Below are 17,542 nucleotides of genomic sequence, written 5' to 3' on the forward strand. Positions count from 1 at the left end.
ACAGATACACACATCAGGGACAGATTCACACATCAGGGACAGATACACACATCAGGGACAGATTCACACATCAGGGACAGATACACACATCAGGGACAGATACACACATCAGGGACAGATACACACGTCAGGGACAGATACACACATCAGGGACAGATACACACATCAGGGTCAGATACACACATCAGGGACAGATACACACGTCAGGGACAGATACACACGTCAGGGACAGATACACACGTCAGGGACAGATACACACGTCAGGGACAGATACACACATCAGGGTCAGGGACAGATACACACATCAGGGTTAGATACACACATCAGGGACAGATACACACATCAGGGACAGATTCACACGTCAGGGACAGATACACACGTCAGGGACAGATACACACGTCAGGGACAGATACACACGTCAGGGACAGATACACACGTCAGGGACAGATACACACATCAGGGACAGATACACACGTCAGGGACAGATACACACATCAGGGACAGATACACACATCAGGGTCAGATACACACATCAGGGACAGATACACACGTCAGGGACAGATACACACGTCAGGGACAGATACACACGTCAGGGACAGATACACACGTCAGGGACAGATACACACATCAGGGTCAGGGACAGATACACACATCAGGGTTAGATACACACATCAGGGACAGATACACACATCAGGGACAGATTCACACGTCAGGGACAGATACACACATCAGGGACAGATACACACGTCAGGGACAGATACACACATCAGGGACAGATACACACATCAGGGACAGATACACACGTCAGGGACAGATACACACATCAGGGACAGATTCACACATCAGGGACAGATACACACATCAGGGACAGATACACACGTCAGGGACAGATACACACATCAGGGTTAGATACACACATCAGGGACAGATACACACGTCAGGGACAGATACACACATCAGGGACAGATACACACATCAGGGTTAGATACACACATCAGGGACAGATACACACGTCAGGGACAGATACACACATCAGGGACAGATTCACACATCAGGGACAGATTCACACATCAGGGACAGATTCACACATCAGGGACAGATACACACGTCAGGGACAGATACACACGTCAGGGACAGATACACACGTCAGGGACAGATTCACACATCAGGGACAGATACACACATCAGGGACAGATACACACATCAGGGACAGATACACACATCAGGGACAGATACACACATCAGGGACAGATACACACATCAGGGTTAGATTCACACGTCAGGGACAGATTCACACATCAGGGACAGATACACACATCAGGGACAGATTCACACATCAGGGACAGATACACACATCAGGGACAGATACACACGTCAGGGACAGATACACACATCAGGGACAGATACACACATCAGGGACAGATACACACATCAGGGACAGATACACACATCAGGGTTAGATTCACACGTCAGGGACAGATTCACACATCAGGGACAGAAACACACGTCAGGGACAGATACACACGTCAGGGACAGATTCACACATCAGGGACAGAAACACACATCAGGGACAGATACACACGTCAGGGACAGATACACACATCAGGGTTAGATACACACATCAGGGACAGAAACACACATCAGGGACAGAAACACACATCAGTGACAGATACACACATCAGGGACAGATACACACATCAGGGACAGATACACACATCAAGGTTAGATACACACGTCAGGGACAGATACACACGTCAGGGACAGAAACACACATCAGGGACAGATACACACATCAGGGTCAGATACACACATCAGGGACAGATACACACGTCAGGGACAGATACACACATCAGGGACAGATACACACATCAGGGACAGAAACACACATCAGGGACAGATACACACATCAGGGACAGATACACACATCAGGGACAGATACACACATCAGGGACAGATACACACATCAGGGACAGATACACACATCAGGGACAGATTCACACATCAGGGACAGATTCACACATCAGGGACAGATACACACATCAGGGACAGATTCACACATCAGGGACAGATACACACATCAGGGACAGATACACACATCAGGGACAGATACACACGTCAGGGACAGATACACACATCAGGGACAGATACACACATCAGGGACAGATACACACATCAGGGACAGATACACACATCAGGGTGGATGGTTCCAACCTTGAATATGTGGACATCTATAAGTACCTAGGTGTCTGGCTAGACTGCAAACTCTCCTTCCAGACTCACATCAAACATCTCCAATCAAAAATCAAATCCAGAGTCGGCTTTCTATTCCGCAACAAAGCCTCCTTCACTCACGCTGCCAAGCTTACCCTAGTAAAACTGACTATCCTACCGATCCTCGACTTCGGCGATGTCATCTACAAAATGGCTTCCAACACTCTACTCAGCAAACTGGATGCAGTCTATCACAGTGCCATCCGTTTTGTCACTAAAGCACCTTATACCACCCACCACTGCGACTTGTATGCTCTAGTCGGCTGGCCCTCACTACATATTCGTCGCCAGACCCACTGGCTCCAGGTCATTTACAAGTCCATGCTAGGTAAAGCTCCGCCTTATCTCAGTTCACTGGTCACGATGGCAACACCCATCCGTAGCACGCGCTCCAGCAGGTGTATCTCACTGATCATCCCTAAAGCCAACACCTCATTTGGCCGCCTTTCGTTCCAGTACTCTGCTGCCTGTGACTGGAACGAATTGCAAAAATCGCTGAAGTTGGAGACTTTTATCTCCCTCACCAACTTCAAACATCAGCTATCCGAGCAGCTAACCGATCGCTGCAGCTGTACATAGTCTATAGGTAAATAGCTCACCCTTTTTCACCTGCCTCATTCCCATACTGTTTTTATACAGTTTTTATTTATTTACTTTTCTGCTCTTTTGCACACCAATATCACCAATATCTCTACCTGTACATGCCCATCTGATCATTTATCACTCCAGTGTTAATCTGCAAAATTGTATTATTCGCCTACCTCCTCATGCCTTTTGCACACATTGTATATAGATTGCCCATTTTTTTCTACTGTGTTATTGACTTGCTAATTGTTTACTCCATGTGTAACTCTGTTGTCTGTTCACACTGCTATGCTTTATCTTGGCCAGGTCGCAGTTGCAAATGAGAACTTGTTCTCAACTAGCCTACCTGGTTAAATAAAGGTGAAATAAAAAAAAAATAAAAAAAAAGATTCACACGTCAGGGACAGAAACACACATCAGGGACAGAAACACACATCAGGGACAGAAACACACATCAGGGACAGAAACACACATCAGGGACAGATACACACGTCAGGGACAGATACACACGTCAGGGTTAGATACACACGTCAGGGTTAGATACACACGTCAGGGTTAGATACACACGTCAGGGTTAGATACACACATCAGGGACAGATACACACATCAGGGACAGAAACACACATCAGGGTTAGATACACACATCAGGGACAGATACACACATCAGGGACAGATACACACATCAGGGTTAGATACACACATCAGGGACAGAAACACACATCAGGGACAGATACACACATCAGGGACAGATACACACATCAGGGACAGAAACACACATCAGGGTTAGATACACACATCAGGGACAGATACACACATCAGGGACAGATACACACATCAGGGTCAGATACACACATCAGGGACAGATACACACATCAGGGACAGATACACACATCAGGGACAGATACACACGTCAGGGACAGATACACACATCAAGGTTAGATACACACATCAGGGACAGATACACACGTCAGGGACAGATACACACATCAAGGTTAGATACACACATCAAGGACAGATACACACATCAGGGTTAGATACACACATCAGGGACAGATACACACATCAGGGACAGATACACACATCAGGGACAGATACACACATCAGGGACAGATACACACATCAGGGTTAGATACACACATCAGGGTTAGAATCACACATCAGGGACAGATACACACATCAGGGACAGATACACACATCAGGGACAGATACACACGTCAGGGACAGATACACACGTCAGGGACAGATACACACATCAGGGACAGATACACACATCAGGGACAGATACACACATCAGGGACAGATACACACATCAGGGACAGATACACACGTCAGGGACAGATACACACATCAGGGACAGATACACACATCAGGGTCAGATACACACATCAGGGTCAGATACACACATCAGGGACAGATACACACATCAGGGACAGATACACACATCAGGGACAGATACACACGTCAGGGACAGATACACACGTCAGGGACAGATACACACGTCAGGGACAGATACACACGTCAGGGACAGATACACACATCAGGGTTAGATACACACATCAGGGACAGATACACACATCAGGGACAGATACACACATCAGGGACAGATACACACATCAGGGTTAGATACACACATCAGGGACAGATACACACATCAGGGTCAGGGACAGATACACACATCAGGGTTAGGGACAGTATCTCTACTTGCACATTCATCTTCTGCACATCTATCACTCCAGTGTTTAATTGCTATATTGTAATTATTTCTCCACTATGGCCTATTTACTGCCTTACCTCCCAAATCTCACCTCATTTGCACACATTGTATATAGAGTTATTTTTCTCTTTTCTTATTGACTGTATGTTTGTTTTACTCCATGTGTAACTAACACTGTGTTGTTGTTTGTGTCGCACTGCTTTGCTTTATCTTGACCAAGTCCCAGGTCGCAAAAGAGAACTTTGTTCTCAACTAGCCCACCTGGTTAAAATAAAGGTGAAATAAAATTAATTAAAAATCAATAAATTGCAACCTGGTAGCCTTGGGTGTTGTTCTGGTTTCCAAACAGAGGTGTTCCAGGATCTCCACAGGTGGTGTGACTGGGATCTGAAACACACAACAGACAAGCCGACTCCTTCCACGTCGCGTAGAAACTGACGAGCAGGACACCTGACTTGGTTGTCAAAACTAACGCTCTATGTCCAAATCTATCGGCACATCTTCTTTCTGTATGTGTCATAATGTCTCAGAGTAGAGGAGTGCTGATCTAGGATCTGATCTAAGATCTAGGATCTTCCTGTCCATTGTGATCTACAAGTCAACACTGATAGTAAATCAGCACTCGTTCTGTGAGTCACTTAATACAATACGTACAGCCACCGGTCAGTATGGCCCAGAGACACACTGTACACTGAGGATACCAAACATGAAGAACACCTTCCTAATATTGAGTTGAACCTCCCCCTCAGAACAGTCTCAATTTGTCGGGTCATGGAATCTATAAGGTGTGGAAAACATTCTACAGGGATGCTGGGCCCATGTTGACTCTACAAGGTGTCTAAAGCGTTCTACAGGGATGCTGGGCCCATCTTGACTCTACAAGGTGTCTAAAGCGTTCTACAGGGATGCTGGGCCCATCTTGACTCTACAAGGTGTCTAAAGCGTTCCACAGGGATGCTGGCCCATGTTGACTCTACAGGGTGTCTAAAGCGTTCCACAGGGATGCTGGGCCCATCTTGACTCTACAAGGTGTCTAAAGCGTTCCACAGGGATGCTGGGCCCATGTTGACTCTACAGGGTGTCTAAAGCGTTCCACAGGGATGCTGGGCCCATCTTGACTCTACAAGGTGTCTAAAGCGTTCCACAGGGATGCTGGGCCAATCTAGACTCCAATGCTTCCACAGGGAGGCTGGGCCCATCTTGACTCTATAAGGTGTTGAAAGTGTTCCACAGGGATGCTGGGCCCATCTTGACTCCAATGCTTCCACAGGGATGCTGGGCCAATCTTGACTCCAAAGCTTCCACAGGGATGCTGGGCCCATCTTGACTCCAATGCTTCCACAGGGATGCTGGGCCCATCTTGACTCTATAAGGTGTTGAAAGCATTCCACAGGGATGCTGGGCCCATCTAGACTCCAATGCTTCCACAGGGATGCTGGGCCAATCTAGACTCCAATGCTTCCACAGGGAGGCTGGGCCCATCTTGACTCTATAAGGTGTTGAAAGTGTTCCACAGGGATGCTGGGCCCATCTTGACTCCAATGCTTCCACAGGGATGCTGGGCCAATCTTGACTCCAATGCTTCCACAGGGATGCTGGGCCCATCTTGACTCTATAAGGTGTTGAAAGCATTCCACAGGGATGCTGGGCCCATCTAGACTCCAATACTTCCACAGGGATGCTGGCCCATGTTGACTCCAATGCTTCCACAGGGATGCGCTGGCCCATGTTGACTCTAATGCTTCCCACAGTTGTGTCAAGTTGACTGGATGTCCTTTGGGTGGTGGACCATTCTTGGTACACACGGGGAAACTGTTGAATGTGAAAAACCCAGCAGCGTTGCAGTTCTTGACACAAACCGGTGCGCCTGGCACCTACTACAGTACCCCCGTTCAAAGGCACGAAGATATTTTGTCTTGCTCATTCACCCTCTGAATAGCACACAGACACAATCCAAGTCTCAGTTGTCTCAAGGCTTAAAAACCCTTCTTTAACCCACGTCTCCTCCTCTTCATCTACACTGATAGAAATGGATTTAACAAGTGACATCAATAAGGGATCATATCTTTCACCTGGATTCACCTGGTCAGTCTGTCATGGAAAGAGCAGTTGTTCTTAATGTTTTGTACACTCAGTGTATATTTACAGAGTTCGACCAACGTTTTAGAATATTGTTCTTGTTCTAGACATTCAGTTAATAAAATATTCTGCATGTTTTGTTGTTGTGGCGCTAACATGCCTTCAACACCATTTAGTGCCTGGAAATGCTTCATAATGCAGAACTTTCTCAATTCATTACAAGGCTCTGGTACGGGATGGCTGACAGCCTGGTCTGAGTTGGTTACTGGTAGGACCCATTCTGACAGCCTGGTCTGAGTTGGTTACTGGTAGGACCCATTCTGACAGCCTGGTCTGAGTTGGTTACTGGTAGGACCCATTCTGACAGCCTGGTCTGAGTTGGTTACTGGGAGTTAGCTGGGCCCATTCTGAGTGCCTGGTCTGAGTTGGTTACTGGTAGGACCCATTCTGACAGCCTGGTCTGAGTTGGTTACTGGTAGGACCCATTCTGACAGCCTGGTCTGAGTTGGTTACTGGTAGGACCCATTCTGAGTGCCTGGTCTGAGTTGGTTACTGGTAGGACCCATTCTGACAGCCTGGTCTGAGTTGGTTACTGATAGGACCCATTCTGACAGCCTGGTCTGAGTTGGTTACTGATAGGACCCATTCTGACAGCCTGGTCTGAGTTGGTTACTGATAGGACCCATTCTGAGAGCCTGGTCTGAGTTGGTTACTGATAGGACCCATTCTGAGTGCCTGGTCTGAGTTGGTTACTGGGAGGACCCATTCTGAGTGCCTGGTCTGAGTTGGTTACTGGGAGGACCCATTCTGAGAGCCTGGTCTGAGTTGGTTACTGGGAGGACCCATTCTGACAGCCTGGTCTGAGTTGGTTACTGGTAGGACCCATTCTGACAGCCTGGTCTGAGTTGGTTACTGGGAGTTAGCTGGGCCCATTCTGAGTGCCTGGTCTGAGTTGGTTACTGGTAGGACCCATTCTGACAGCCTGGTCTGAGTTGGTTACTGGTAGGACCCATTCTGACAGCCTGGTCTGAGTTGGTTACTGGTAGGACCCATTCTGAGTGCCTGGTCTGAGTTGGTTACTGGTAGGACCCATTCTGACAGCCTGGTCTGAGTTGGTTACTGATAGGACCCATTCTGACAGCCTGGTCTGAGTTGGTTACTGATAGGACCCATTCTGACAGCCTGGTCTGAGTTGGTTACTGATAGGACCCATTCTGAGAGCCTGGTCTGAGTTGGTTACTGATAGGACCCATTCTGACAGCCTGGTCTGAGTTGGTTACTGATAGGACCCATTCTGACAGCCTGGTCTGAGTTGGTTACTGGTAGGACCCATTCTGAGTGCCTGGTCTGAGTTGGTTACTGGTAGGACCCATTCTGAGTGCCTGGTCTGAGTTGGTTACTGGTAGGACCCATTCTGACAGCCTGGTCTGAGTTGGTTACTGGTAGGACCCATTCTGACAGCCAGTTGGTTACTGGTAGGACCCATTCTGACAGCCTGGTCTGAGTTGGTTACTGATAGGACCCATTCTGACAGCCTGGTCTGAGTTGGTTACTGATAGGACCCATTCTGACAGCCTGGTCTGAGTTGGTTACTGATAGGACCCATTCTGACAGCCTGGTCTGAGTTGGTTACTGGTAGGACCCATTCTGACAGCCTGGTCTGAGTTGGTTACTGATAGGACCCATTCTGAGTGCCTGGTCTGAGTTGGTTACTGGTAGGACCCATTCTGAGTGCCTGGTCTCAGTTGGTTACTGATAGGACACATTCTGAGTGCCTGGTCTCAGTTGGTTACTGATAGTTAGCTGGACCCATTCTGAGTGCCTGGTCTGAGTTGGTTACTGATAGTTAGCTGGACCCATTCTGAGTGCCTGGTCTGAGTTGGTTACTGATAGGACCCATTCTGAGTGCCTGGTCTGAGTTGCTTCCTGATAGTTAGCTGGACCCATTCTGAGTGCCTGGTCTGAGTTGGTTACTGATAGGACCCATTCTGAGTGCCTGGTCTGAGTTGGTTCCTGAGAGTTAGCTGGACCCATTCTGAGTGCCTGGTCTGAGTTGGTTACTGATAGTTAGCTGGACCCATTCTGAGTGCCTGGTCTGAGTTGGTTACTGATAGGACCCATTCTGAGTGCCTGGTCTGAGTTGGTTCCTGAGAGTTAGCTGGACCCATTCTGAGTGCCTGGTCTGAGTTGGTTACTGATAGTTAGCTGGACCCATTCTGAGTGCCTGGTCTGAGTTGGTTACTGATAGGACCCATTCTGAGTGCCTGGTCTGAGTTGGTTCCTGAGAGTTAGCTGGACCCATTCTGAGTGCCTGGTCTCAGTTGGTTACTGATAGGACACATTCTGAGTGCCTGGTCTCAGTTGGTTACTGATAGTTAGCTGGACCCATTCTGAGTGCCTGGTCTGAGTTGGTTACTGATAGGACCCATTCTGAGTGCCTGGTCTCAGTTGGTTACTGATAGTTAGCTGGACTCATTCTGAGTGCCTGGTCTGAGTTGGTTACTGATAGGACCCATTCTGAGTGCCTGGTCTGAGTTGGTTACTGGTAGGACCCATTCTGACAGCCTGGTCTGAGTTGGTTACTGGTAGGACCCATTCTGAGTGCCTGGTCTGAGTTGGTTACTGATAGGACCCATTCTGAGTGCCTGGTCTGAGTTGGTTACTGAGAGTTAGCTGGACCCATTCTGAGTGCCTGGTCTGAGTTGGTTACTGGTAGGACCCATTCTGAGTGCCTGGTCTGAGTTGGTTACCGGTAGGACCCATTCTGACAGCCTGGTCTGAGTTGGTTACTGGTAGGACCCATTCTGACAGCCTGGTCTGAGTTGGTTACTGGTAGGACCCATTCTGACAGCCTGGTCTGAGTTGGTTACTGGTAGGACCCATTCTGACAGCCTGGTCTGAGTTGGTTACTGGTAGGACCCATTCTGACAGCCTGGTCTGAGTTGGTTACCGGTAGGACCCATTCTGACAGCCTGGTCTGAGTTGGTTACTGGTAGGACCCATTCTGAGTGCCTGGTCTGAGTTGGTTACTGGTAGGACCCATTCTGACAGCCTGGTCTGAGTTGGTTACTGGTAGGACCCATTCTGACAGCCTGGTCTGAGTTGGTTACTGGTAGGACCCATTCTGACAGCCTGGTCTGAGTTGGTTACTGGTAGGACCCATTCTGAGTGCCTGGTCTGAGTTGGTTACTGATAGGACCCATTCTGAGTGCCTGGTCTGAGTTGGTTACTGGTAGGACCCATTCTGACAGCCTGGTCTGAGTTGGTTACTGATAGGACCCATTCTGAGAGCCTGGTCTGAGTTGGTTACTGATAGGACCCATTCTGACAGCCTGGTCTGAGTTGGTTACTGATAGGACCCATTCTGACAGCCTGGTCTGAGTTGGTTACTGGTAGGACCCATTCTGAGTGCCTGGTCTGAGTTGGTTACTGGTAGGACCCATTCTGAGTGCCTGGTCTGAGTTGGTTACTGGTAGGACCCATTCTGACAGCCTGGTCTGAGTTGGTTACTGGTAGGACCCATTCTGACAGCCAGTTGGTTACTGGTAGGACCCATTCTGACAGCCTGGTCTGAGTTGGTTACTGATAGGACCCATTCTGACAGCCTGGTCTGAGTTGGTTACTGATAGGACCCATTCTGACAGCCTGGTCTGAGTTGGTTACTGATAGGACCCATTCTGACAGCCTGGTCTGAGTTGGTTACTGGTAGGACCCATTCTGACAGCCTGGTCTGAGTTGGTTACTGATAGGACCCATTCTGAGTGCCTGGTCTGAGTTGGTTACTGGTAGGACCCATTCTGAGTGCCTGGTCTCAGTTGGTTACTGATAGGACACATTCTGAGTGCCTGGTCTCAGTTGGTTACTGATAGTTAGCTGGACCCATTCTGAGTGCCTGGTCTGAGTTGGTTACTGATAGTTAGCTGGACCCATTCTGAGTGCCTGGTCTGAGTTGGTTACTGATAGGACCCATTCTGAGTGCCTGGTCTGAGTTGCTTCCTGATAGTTAGCTGGACCCATTCTGAGTGCCTGGTCTGAGTTGGTTACTGATAGGACCCATTCTGAGTGCCTGGTCTGAGTTGGTTCCTGAGAGTTAGCTGGACCCATTCTGAGTGCCTGGTCTGAGTTGGTTACTGATAGTTAGCTGGACCCATTCTGAGTGCCTGGTCTGAGTTGGTTACTGATAGGACCCATTCTGAGTGCCTGGTCTGAGTTGGTTCCTGAGAGTTAGCTGGACCCATTCTGAGTGCCTGGTCTGAGTTGGTTACTGATAGTTAGCTGGACCCATTCTGAGTGCCTGGTCTGAGTTGGTTACTGATAGGACCCATTCTGAGTGCCTGGTCTGAGTTGGTTCCTGAGAGTTAGCTGGACCCATTCTGAGTGCCTGGTCTCAGTTGGTTACTGATAGGACACATTCTGAGTGCCTGGTCTCAGTTGGTTACTGATAGTTAGCTGGACCCATTCTGAGTGCCTGGTCTGAGTTGGTTACTGATAGGACCCATTCTGAGTGCCTGGTCTCAGTTGGTTACTGATAGTTAGCTGGACTCATTCTGAGTGCCTGGTCTGAGTTGGTTACTGATAGGACCCATTCTGAGTGCCTGGTCTGAGTTGGTTACTGGTAGGACCCATTCTGACAGCCTGGTCTGAGTTGGTTACTGGTAGGACCCATTCTGAGTGCCTGGTCTGAGTTGGTTACTGATAGGACCCATTCTGAGTGCCTGGTCTGAGTTGGTTACTGAGAGTTAGCTGGACCCATTCTGAGTGCCTGGTCTGAGTTGGTTACTGGTAGGACCCATTCTGAGTGCCTGGTCTGAGTTGGTTACCGGTAGGACCCATTCTGACAGCCTGGTCTGAGTTGGTTACTGGTAGGACCCATTCTGACAGCCTGGTCTGAGTTGGTTACTGGTAGGACCCATTCTGACAGCCTGGTCTGAGTTGGTTACTGGTAGGACCCATTCTGACAGCCTGGTCTGAGTTGGTTACTGGTAGGACCCATTCTGACAGCCTGGTCTGAGTTGGTTACCGGTAGGACCCATTCTGACAGCCTGGTCTGAGTTGGTTACTGGTAGGACCCATTCTGAGTGCCTGGTCTGAGTTGGTTACTGGTAGGACCCATTCTGACAGCCTGGTCTGAGTTGGTTACTGGTAGGACCCATTCTGACAGCCTGGTCTGAGTTGGTTACTGGTAGGACCCATTCTGACAGCCTGGTCTGAGTTGGTTACTGGTAGGACCCATTCTGACAGCCTGGTCTGAGTTGGTTACTGGTAGGACCCATTCTGACAGCCTGATCTGAGTTGGTTACTGGGAGTTAGCTGGGCCCATTCTGAGTGCCTGGTCTGAGTTGGTTACTGGTAGGACCCATTCTGACAGCCTGGTCTGAGTTGGTTACTGATAGGACCCATTCTGACAGCCTGGTCTGAGTTGGTTACTGGTAGGACCCATTCTGAGTGCCTGGTTTGAGTTGGTTACTGAGAGTTAGCTGGACCCATTCTGAGTGCCTGGTCTGAGTTGGTTACTGGTAGGACCCATTCTGAGTGCCTGGTCTGAGTTGGTTACTGATAGGACCCATTCTGAGTGCCTGGTCTGAGTTGGTTACTGAGAGTTAGCTGGACCCATTCTGAGTGCCTGGTCTGAGTTGGTTACTGATAGGACCCATTCTGACAGCCTGGTCTGAGTTGGTTACTGGTAGGACCCATTCTGAGTGCCTGGTTTGAGTTGGTTACTGAGAGTTAGCTGGACCCATTCTGAGTGCCTGGTCTGAGTTGGTTACTGGTAGGACCCATTCTGAGTGCCTGGTCTGAGTTGGTTACTGATAGGACCCATTCTGAGTGCCTGGTCTGAGTTGGTTACTGATAGGACCCATTCTGAGTGCCTGGTCTGAGTTGGTTACTGATAGGACCCATTCTGACAGCCTGGTCTGAGTTGGTTCCTGATAGGACCCATTCTGAGTGCCTGGTCTGAGTTGGTTACTGATAGGACCCATTCTGAGTGCCTGGTCTGAGTTGGTTACTGATAGGACCCATTCTGAGTGCCTGGTCTGAGTTGGTTCCTGATAGTTAGCTGGACCCATTCTGAGTGCCTGGTCTGAGTTGGTTACTGATAGGACCCATTCTGAGTGCCTGGTCTGAGTTGGTTCCTGAGAGTTAGCTGGACCCATTCTGAGTGCCTGGTCTGCGTTGGTTACTGATAGTTAGCTGGACCCATTCTGAGTGCCTGGTCTGAGTTGGTTACTGATAGGACCCATTCTGAGTGCCTGGTCTGAGTTGGTTCCTGAGAGTTAGCTGGACCCATTCTGAGTGCCTGGTCTGAGTTGGTTACTGATAGTTAGCTGGACCCATTCTGAGTGCCTGGTCTGAGTTGGTTACTGATAGGACCCATTCTGAGTGCCTGGTCTGAGTTGGTTCCTGAGAGTTAGCTGGACCCATTCTGAGTGCCTGGTCTCAGTTGGTTACTGATAGGACACATTCTGAGTGCCTGGTCTCAGTTGGTTACTGATAGTTAGCTGGACCCATTCTGAGTGCCTGGTCTGAGTTGGTTACTGATAAGACCCATTCTGAGTGCCTGGTCTGAGTTGGTTACTGAGAGTTAGCTGGACACATTCTGAGTGCCTGGTCTCAGTTGGTTACTGATAGTTAGCTGGACTCATTCTGAGTGCCTGGTCTGAGTTGGTTACTGATAGGACCCATTCTGAGTGCCTGGTCTGAGTTGGTTACTGGTAGGACCCATTCTGACAGCCTGGTCTGAGTTGGTTACTGGTAGGACCCATTCTGAGTGCCTTGTCTGAGTTGGTTACTGATAGGACCCATTCTGAGTGCCTGGTCTGAGTTGGTTACTGAGAGTTAGCTGGACCCATTCTGAGTGCCTGGTCTGAGTTGGTTACTGGTAGGACCCATTCTGAGTGCCTGGTCTGAGTTGGTTACCGGTAGGACCCATTCTGACAGCCTGGTCTGAGTTGGTTACTGGTAGGACCCATTCTGACAGCCTGGTCTGAGTTGGTTACTGGTAGGACCCATTCTGACAGCCTGGTCTGAGTTGGTTACTGGTAGGACCCATTCTGACAGCCTGGTCTGAGTTCGATTACCGGTAGGACCCATTCTGACAGCCTGGTCTGAGTTGGTTACTGGTAGGACCCATTCTGAGTGCCTGGTCTGAGTTGGTTACCGGTAGGACCCATTCTGACAGCCTGGTCTGAGTTGGTTACTGGTAGGACCCATTCTGACAGCCTGGTCTGAGTTGGTTACTGGTAGGACCCATTCTGACAGCCTGGTCTGAGTTGGTTACTGGTAGGACCCATTCTGACAGCCTGGTCTGAGTTGGTTACTGGTAGGACCCATTCTGACAGCCTGGTCTGAGTTGGTTACTGGGAGTTAGCTGGGCCCATTCTAAGTGCCTGGTCTGAGTTGGTTACTGGTAGGACCCATTCTGACAGCCTGGTCTGAGTTGGTTACTGATAGGACCCATTCTGACAGCCTGGTCTGAGTTGGTTACTGGTAGGACCCATTCTGAGTGCCTGGTTTGAGTTGGTTACTGAGAGTTAGCTGGACCCATTCTGAGTGCCTGGTCTCAGTTGGTTACTGATAGTTAGCTGGACTCATTCTGAGTGCCTGGTCTGAGTTGGTTACTGATAGGACCCATTCTGAGTGCCTGGTCTGAGTTGGTTACTGGTAGGACCCATTCTGACAGCCTGGTCTGAGTTGGTTACTGGTAGGACCCATTCTGAGTGCCTTGTCTGAGTTGGTTACTGATAGGACCCATTCTGAGTGCCTGGTCTGAGTTGGTTACTGAGAGTTAGCTGGACCCATTCTGAGTGCCTGGTCTGAGTTGGTTACTGGTAGGACCCATTCTGAGTGCCTGGTCTGAGTTGGTTACCGGTAGGACCCATTCTGACAGCCTGGTCTGAGTTGGTTACTGGTAGGACCCATTCTGACAGCCTGGTCTGAGTTGGTTACTGGTAGGACCCATTCTGACAGCCTGGTCTGAGTTGGTTACTGGTAGGACCCATTCTGACAGCCTGGTCTGAGTTGGTTACCGGTAGGACCCATTCTGACAGCCTGGTCTGAGTTGGTTACTGGTAGGACCCATTCTGAGTGCCTGGTCTGAGTTGGTTACCGGTAGGACCCATTCTGACAGCCTGGTCTGAGTTGGTTACTGGTAGGACCCATTCTGACAGCCTGGTCTGAGTTGGTTACTGGTAGGACCCATTCTGACAGCCTGGTCTGAGTTGGTTACTGGTAGGACCCATTCTGACAGCCTGGTCTGAGTTGGTTACTGGTAGGACCCATTCTGACAGCCTGGTCTGAGTTGGTTACTGGGAGTTAGCTGGGCCCATTCTAAGTGCCTGGTCTGAGTTGGTTACTGGTAGGACCCATTCTGACAGCCTGGTCTGAGTTGGTTACTGATAGGACCCATTCTGACAGCCTGGTCTGAGTTGGTTACTGGTAGGACCCATTCTGAGTGCCTGGTTTGAGTTGGTTACTGAGAGTTAGCTGGACCCATTCTGAGTGCCTGGTCTGAGTTGGTTACTGGTAGGACCCATTCTGAGTGCCTGGTCTGAGTTGGTTACTGATAGGACCCATTCTGAGTGCCTGGTCTGAGTTGGTTACTGAGAGTTAGCTGGACCCATTCTGAGTGCCTGGTCTGAGTTGGTTACTGGTAGGACCCATTCTGAGTGCCTGGTCTGAGTTGGTTACTGATAGGACCCATTCTGAGTGCCTGGTCTGAGTTGGTTACTGATAGGACCCATTCTGAGTGCCTGGTCTGAGTTGGTTACTGATAGGACCCATTCTGACAGCCTGGTCTGAGTTGGTTCCTGATAGGACCCATTCTGAGTGCCTGGTCTGAGTTGGTTACTGATAGGACCCATTCTGAGTGCCTGGTCTGAGTTGGTTACTGATAGGACCCATTCTGAGTGCCTGGTCTGAGTTGGTTCCTGATAGTTAGCTGGACCCATTCTGAGTGCCTGGTCTCAGTTGGTTCCTGATAGTTAGCTGGACCCATTCTGAGTGCCTGGTCTGAGTTGGTTCCTGATAGGACCCATTCTGACAGCCTGGTCTGAGTTGGTTACTGATAGGACCCATTCTGACAGCCTGGTCTGAGTTGGTTCCTGATAGGACCCATTCTGAGTGCCTGGTCTGAGTTGGTTACTGATAGGACCCATTTTGACAGCCTGGTCTGAGTTGGTTCCTGATAGGACCCATTCTGAGTGCCTGGTCTGAGTTGGTTACTGATAGGACCCATTCTGAGTGCCTGGTCTGAGTTGGTTACTGATAGGACCCATTCTGACAGCCTGGTCTGAGTTGGTTACTGATAGGACCCATTCTGAGTGCCTGGTCTGAGTTGGTTACTGATAGGACCCATTCTGACAGCCTGGTCTGAGTTGGTTCCTGATAGGACCCATTCTGAGTGCCTGGTCTGAGTTGGTTCCTGATAGGACCCATTCTGAGTGCCTGGTCTGAGTTGGTTACTGATAGGACCCATTCTGAGTGCCTGGTCTGAGTTGGTTCCTGATAGGACCCATTCTGAGTGCCTGGTCTGAGTTGGTTCCTGATAGGACCCATTCTGACTGCCTGGTCTGAGTTGGTTACTGATAGGACCCATTCTGACAGCCTGGTCTGGGTTGGTTACTGATAGGACCCATTCTGACAGCCTGGTCTGGGTTGGTTCCTGATAGGACCCATTCTGACAGCCTGGTCTGAGTTGGTTACTGATAGGACCCATTCTGACAGCCTGGTCTGAGTTGGTTACTGATAGGACCCATTCTTACCTATGCAGGAGGGCTGCGTGCCGCTCCAGATGCCGTCATACTGACAGTATCGTCTGGCTGAACCCACCAACACTAAAGGAGGAGAGCAGGAGAAGGAGACAGAGGAGAGGTAGGTGAACCCACGGTCCTCCCTTCTCCCCTGGGCCGGGACACCTGGGTCTCCACAGAACACAGCTAGAGGGGGAGGGAGGGGGAGAGAGGGGGACGGGAGAGGGAGGGGGAGGGAGAGAGAAAGAGAAGCAATGTAAGATGTTCTATCATTTGGTTGATAACACGTGACAAAGCACCAGGTATCCAATGTGACTATGGGATGTGACTATGGGATGTGACTATGGGATGTGTCTATGGGATGTGTCTATGGGATGAGACTATGGGATGTGACTATGGGATGTGACTATGGGATGTGACTATGGGATGTGACTATGGGATGTGTCTATGGGATGTGACTATGGGATGTGACTATGGATGTGACTATGGGATGTGACTATGGGATGTGACTATGGGATGTGACTATGTGATGTGTCTATGGGATGTGACTATGGGATGTGACTATGGGATGTGACTATGGGATGAGACTATGGGATGTGTCTATGGGATGTGTCTATGTGATGTGTCTATGGGATGTGACTATGGGATGTGACTATGGGATGTGTCTATGATGTGATGTGACTATGGTGATGTGTCTATGTGATGTGACTATGGGATGTGTCTATGTGATGTGACTGTGATGGGATGTGACTATGTGATGTGTCTATGTGATGTGATGTGTCTATGTGATGTGATGTGTCTATGTGATGTGTGTATGGGATGTGTCTATGGGATGTGTCTATGGGATGAGACTATGGATGTGACTATGTGATGTGTCTATGGGATGTGTCTATGTGATGTGTCTATGTGATGTGACTATGGGATGAAACTATGGATGTCTATGTGATGTGTCTATGTGATGTGATGTGTCTATGTGATGTGATGTGTCTATGTGATGTGTCTATGGGATGTGTCTATGGGATGTGTCTATGGGATGTGTCTATGGATGTGACTGTGATGTGTCTATGTGATGTGTCTATGTGATGTGTCTATGGGATGTGATGTGTCTATGTGATGTGTCTATGGGATGTGTCTATGTGATGTG

The 17,542-nt window shown here is 49.3% G+C and overlaps 1 protein-coding gene across 1 annotated transcript in view; it reads right to left on the minus strand.

The window, feature by feature from the left end:
* Window positions 1-17,542, minus strand: part of LOC118378371 (CUB and sushi domain-containing protein 1-like) — a 926,375-nt gene that overhangs the window by 20,833 nt on the left and 888,000 nt on the right. The window contains 2 exon segments of the mRNA XM_052471760.1: window positions 4,884-4,957; window positions 16,411-16,584. Coding sequence (XP_052327720.1) covers window positions 4,884-4,957; window positions 16,411-16,584 — 248 coding nt within the window.

This window comes from Oncorhynchus keta, chromosome 19 (genome assembly GCF_023373465.1).
Source record: "Oncorhynchus keta strain PuntledgeMale-10-30-2019 chromosome 19, Oket_V2, whole genome shotgun sequence".
NCBI classification, from domain to species: Eukaryota; Metazoa; Chordata; class Actinopteri; order Salmoniformes; family Salmonidae; genus Oncorhynchus; species Oncorhynchus keta.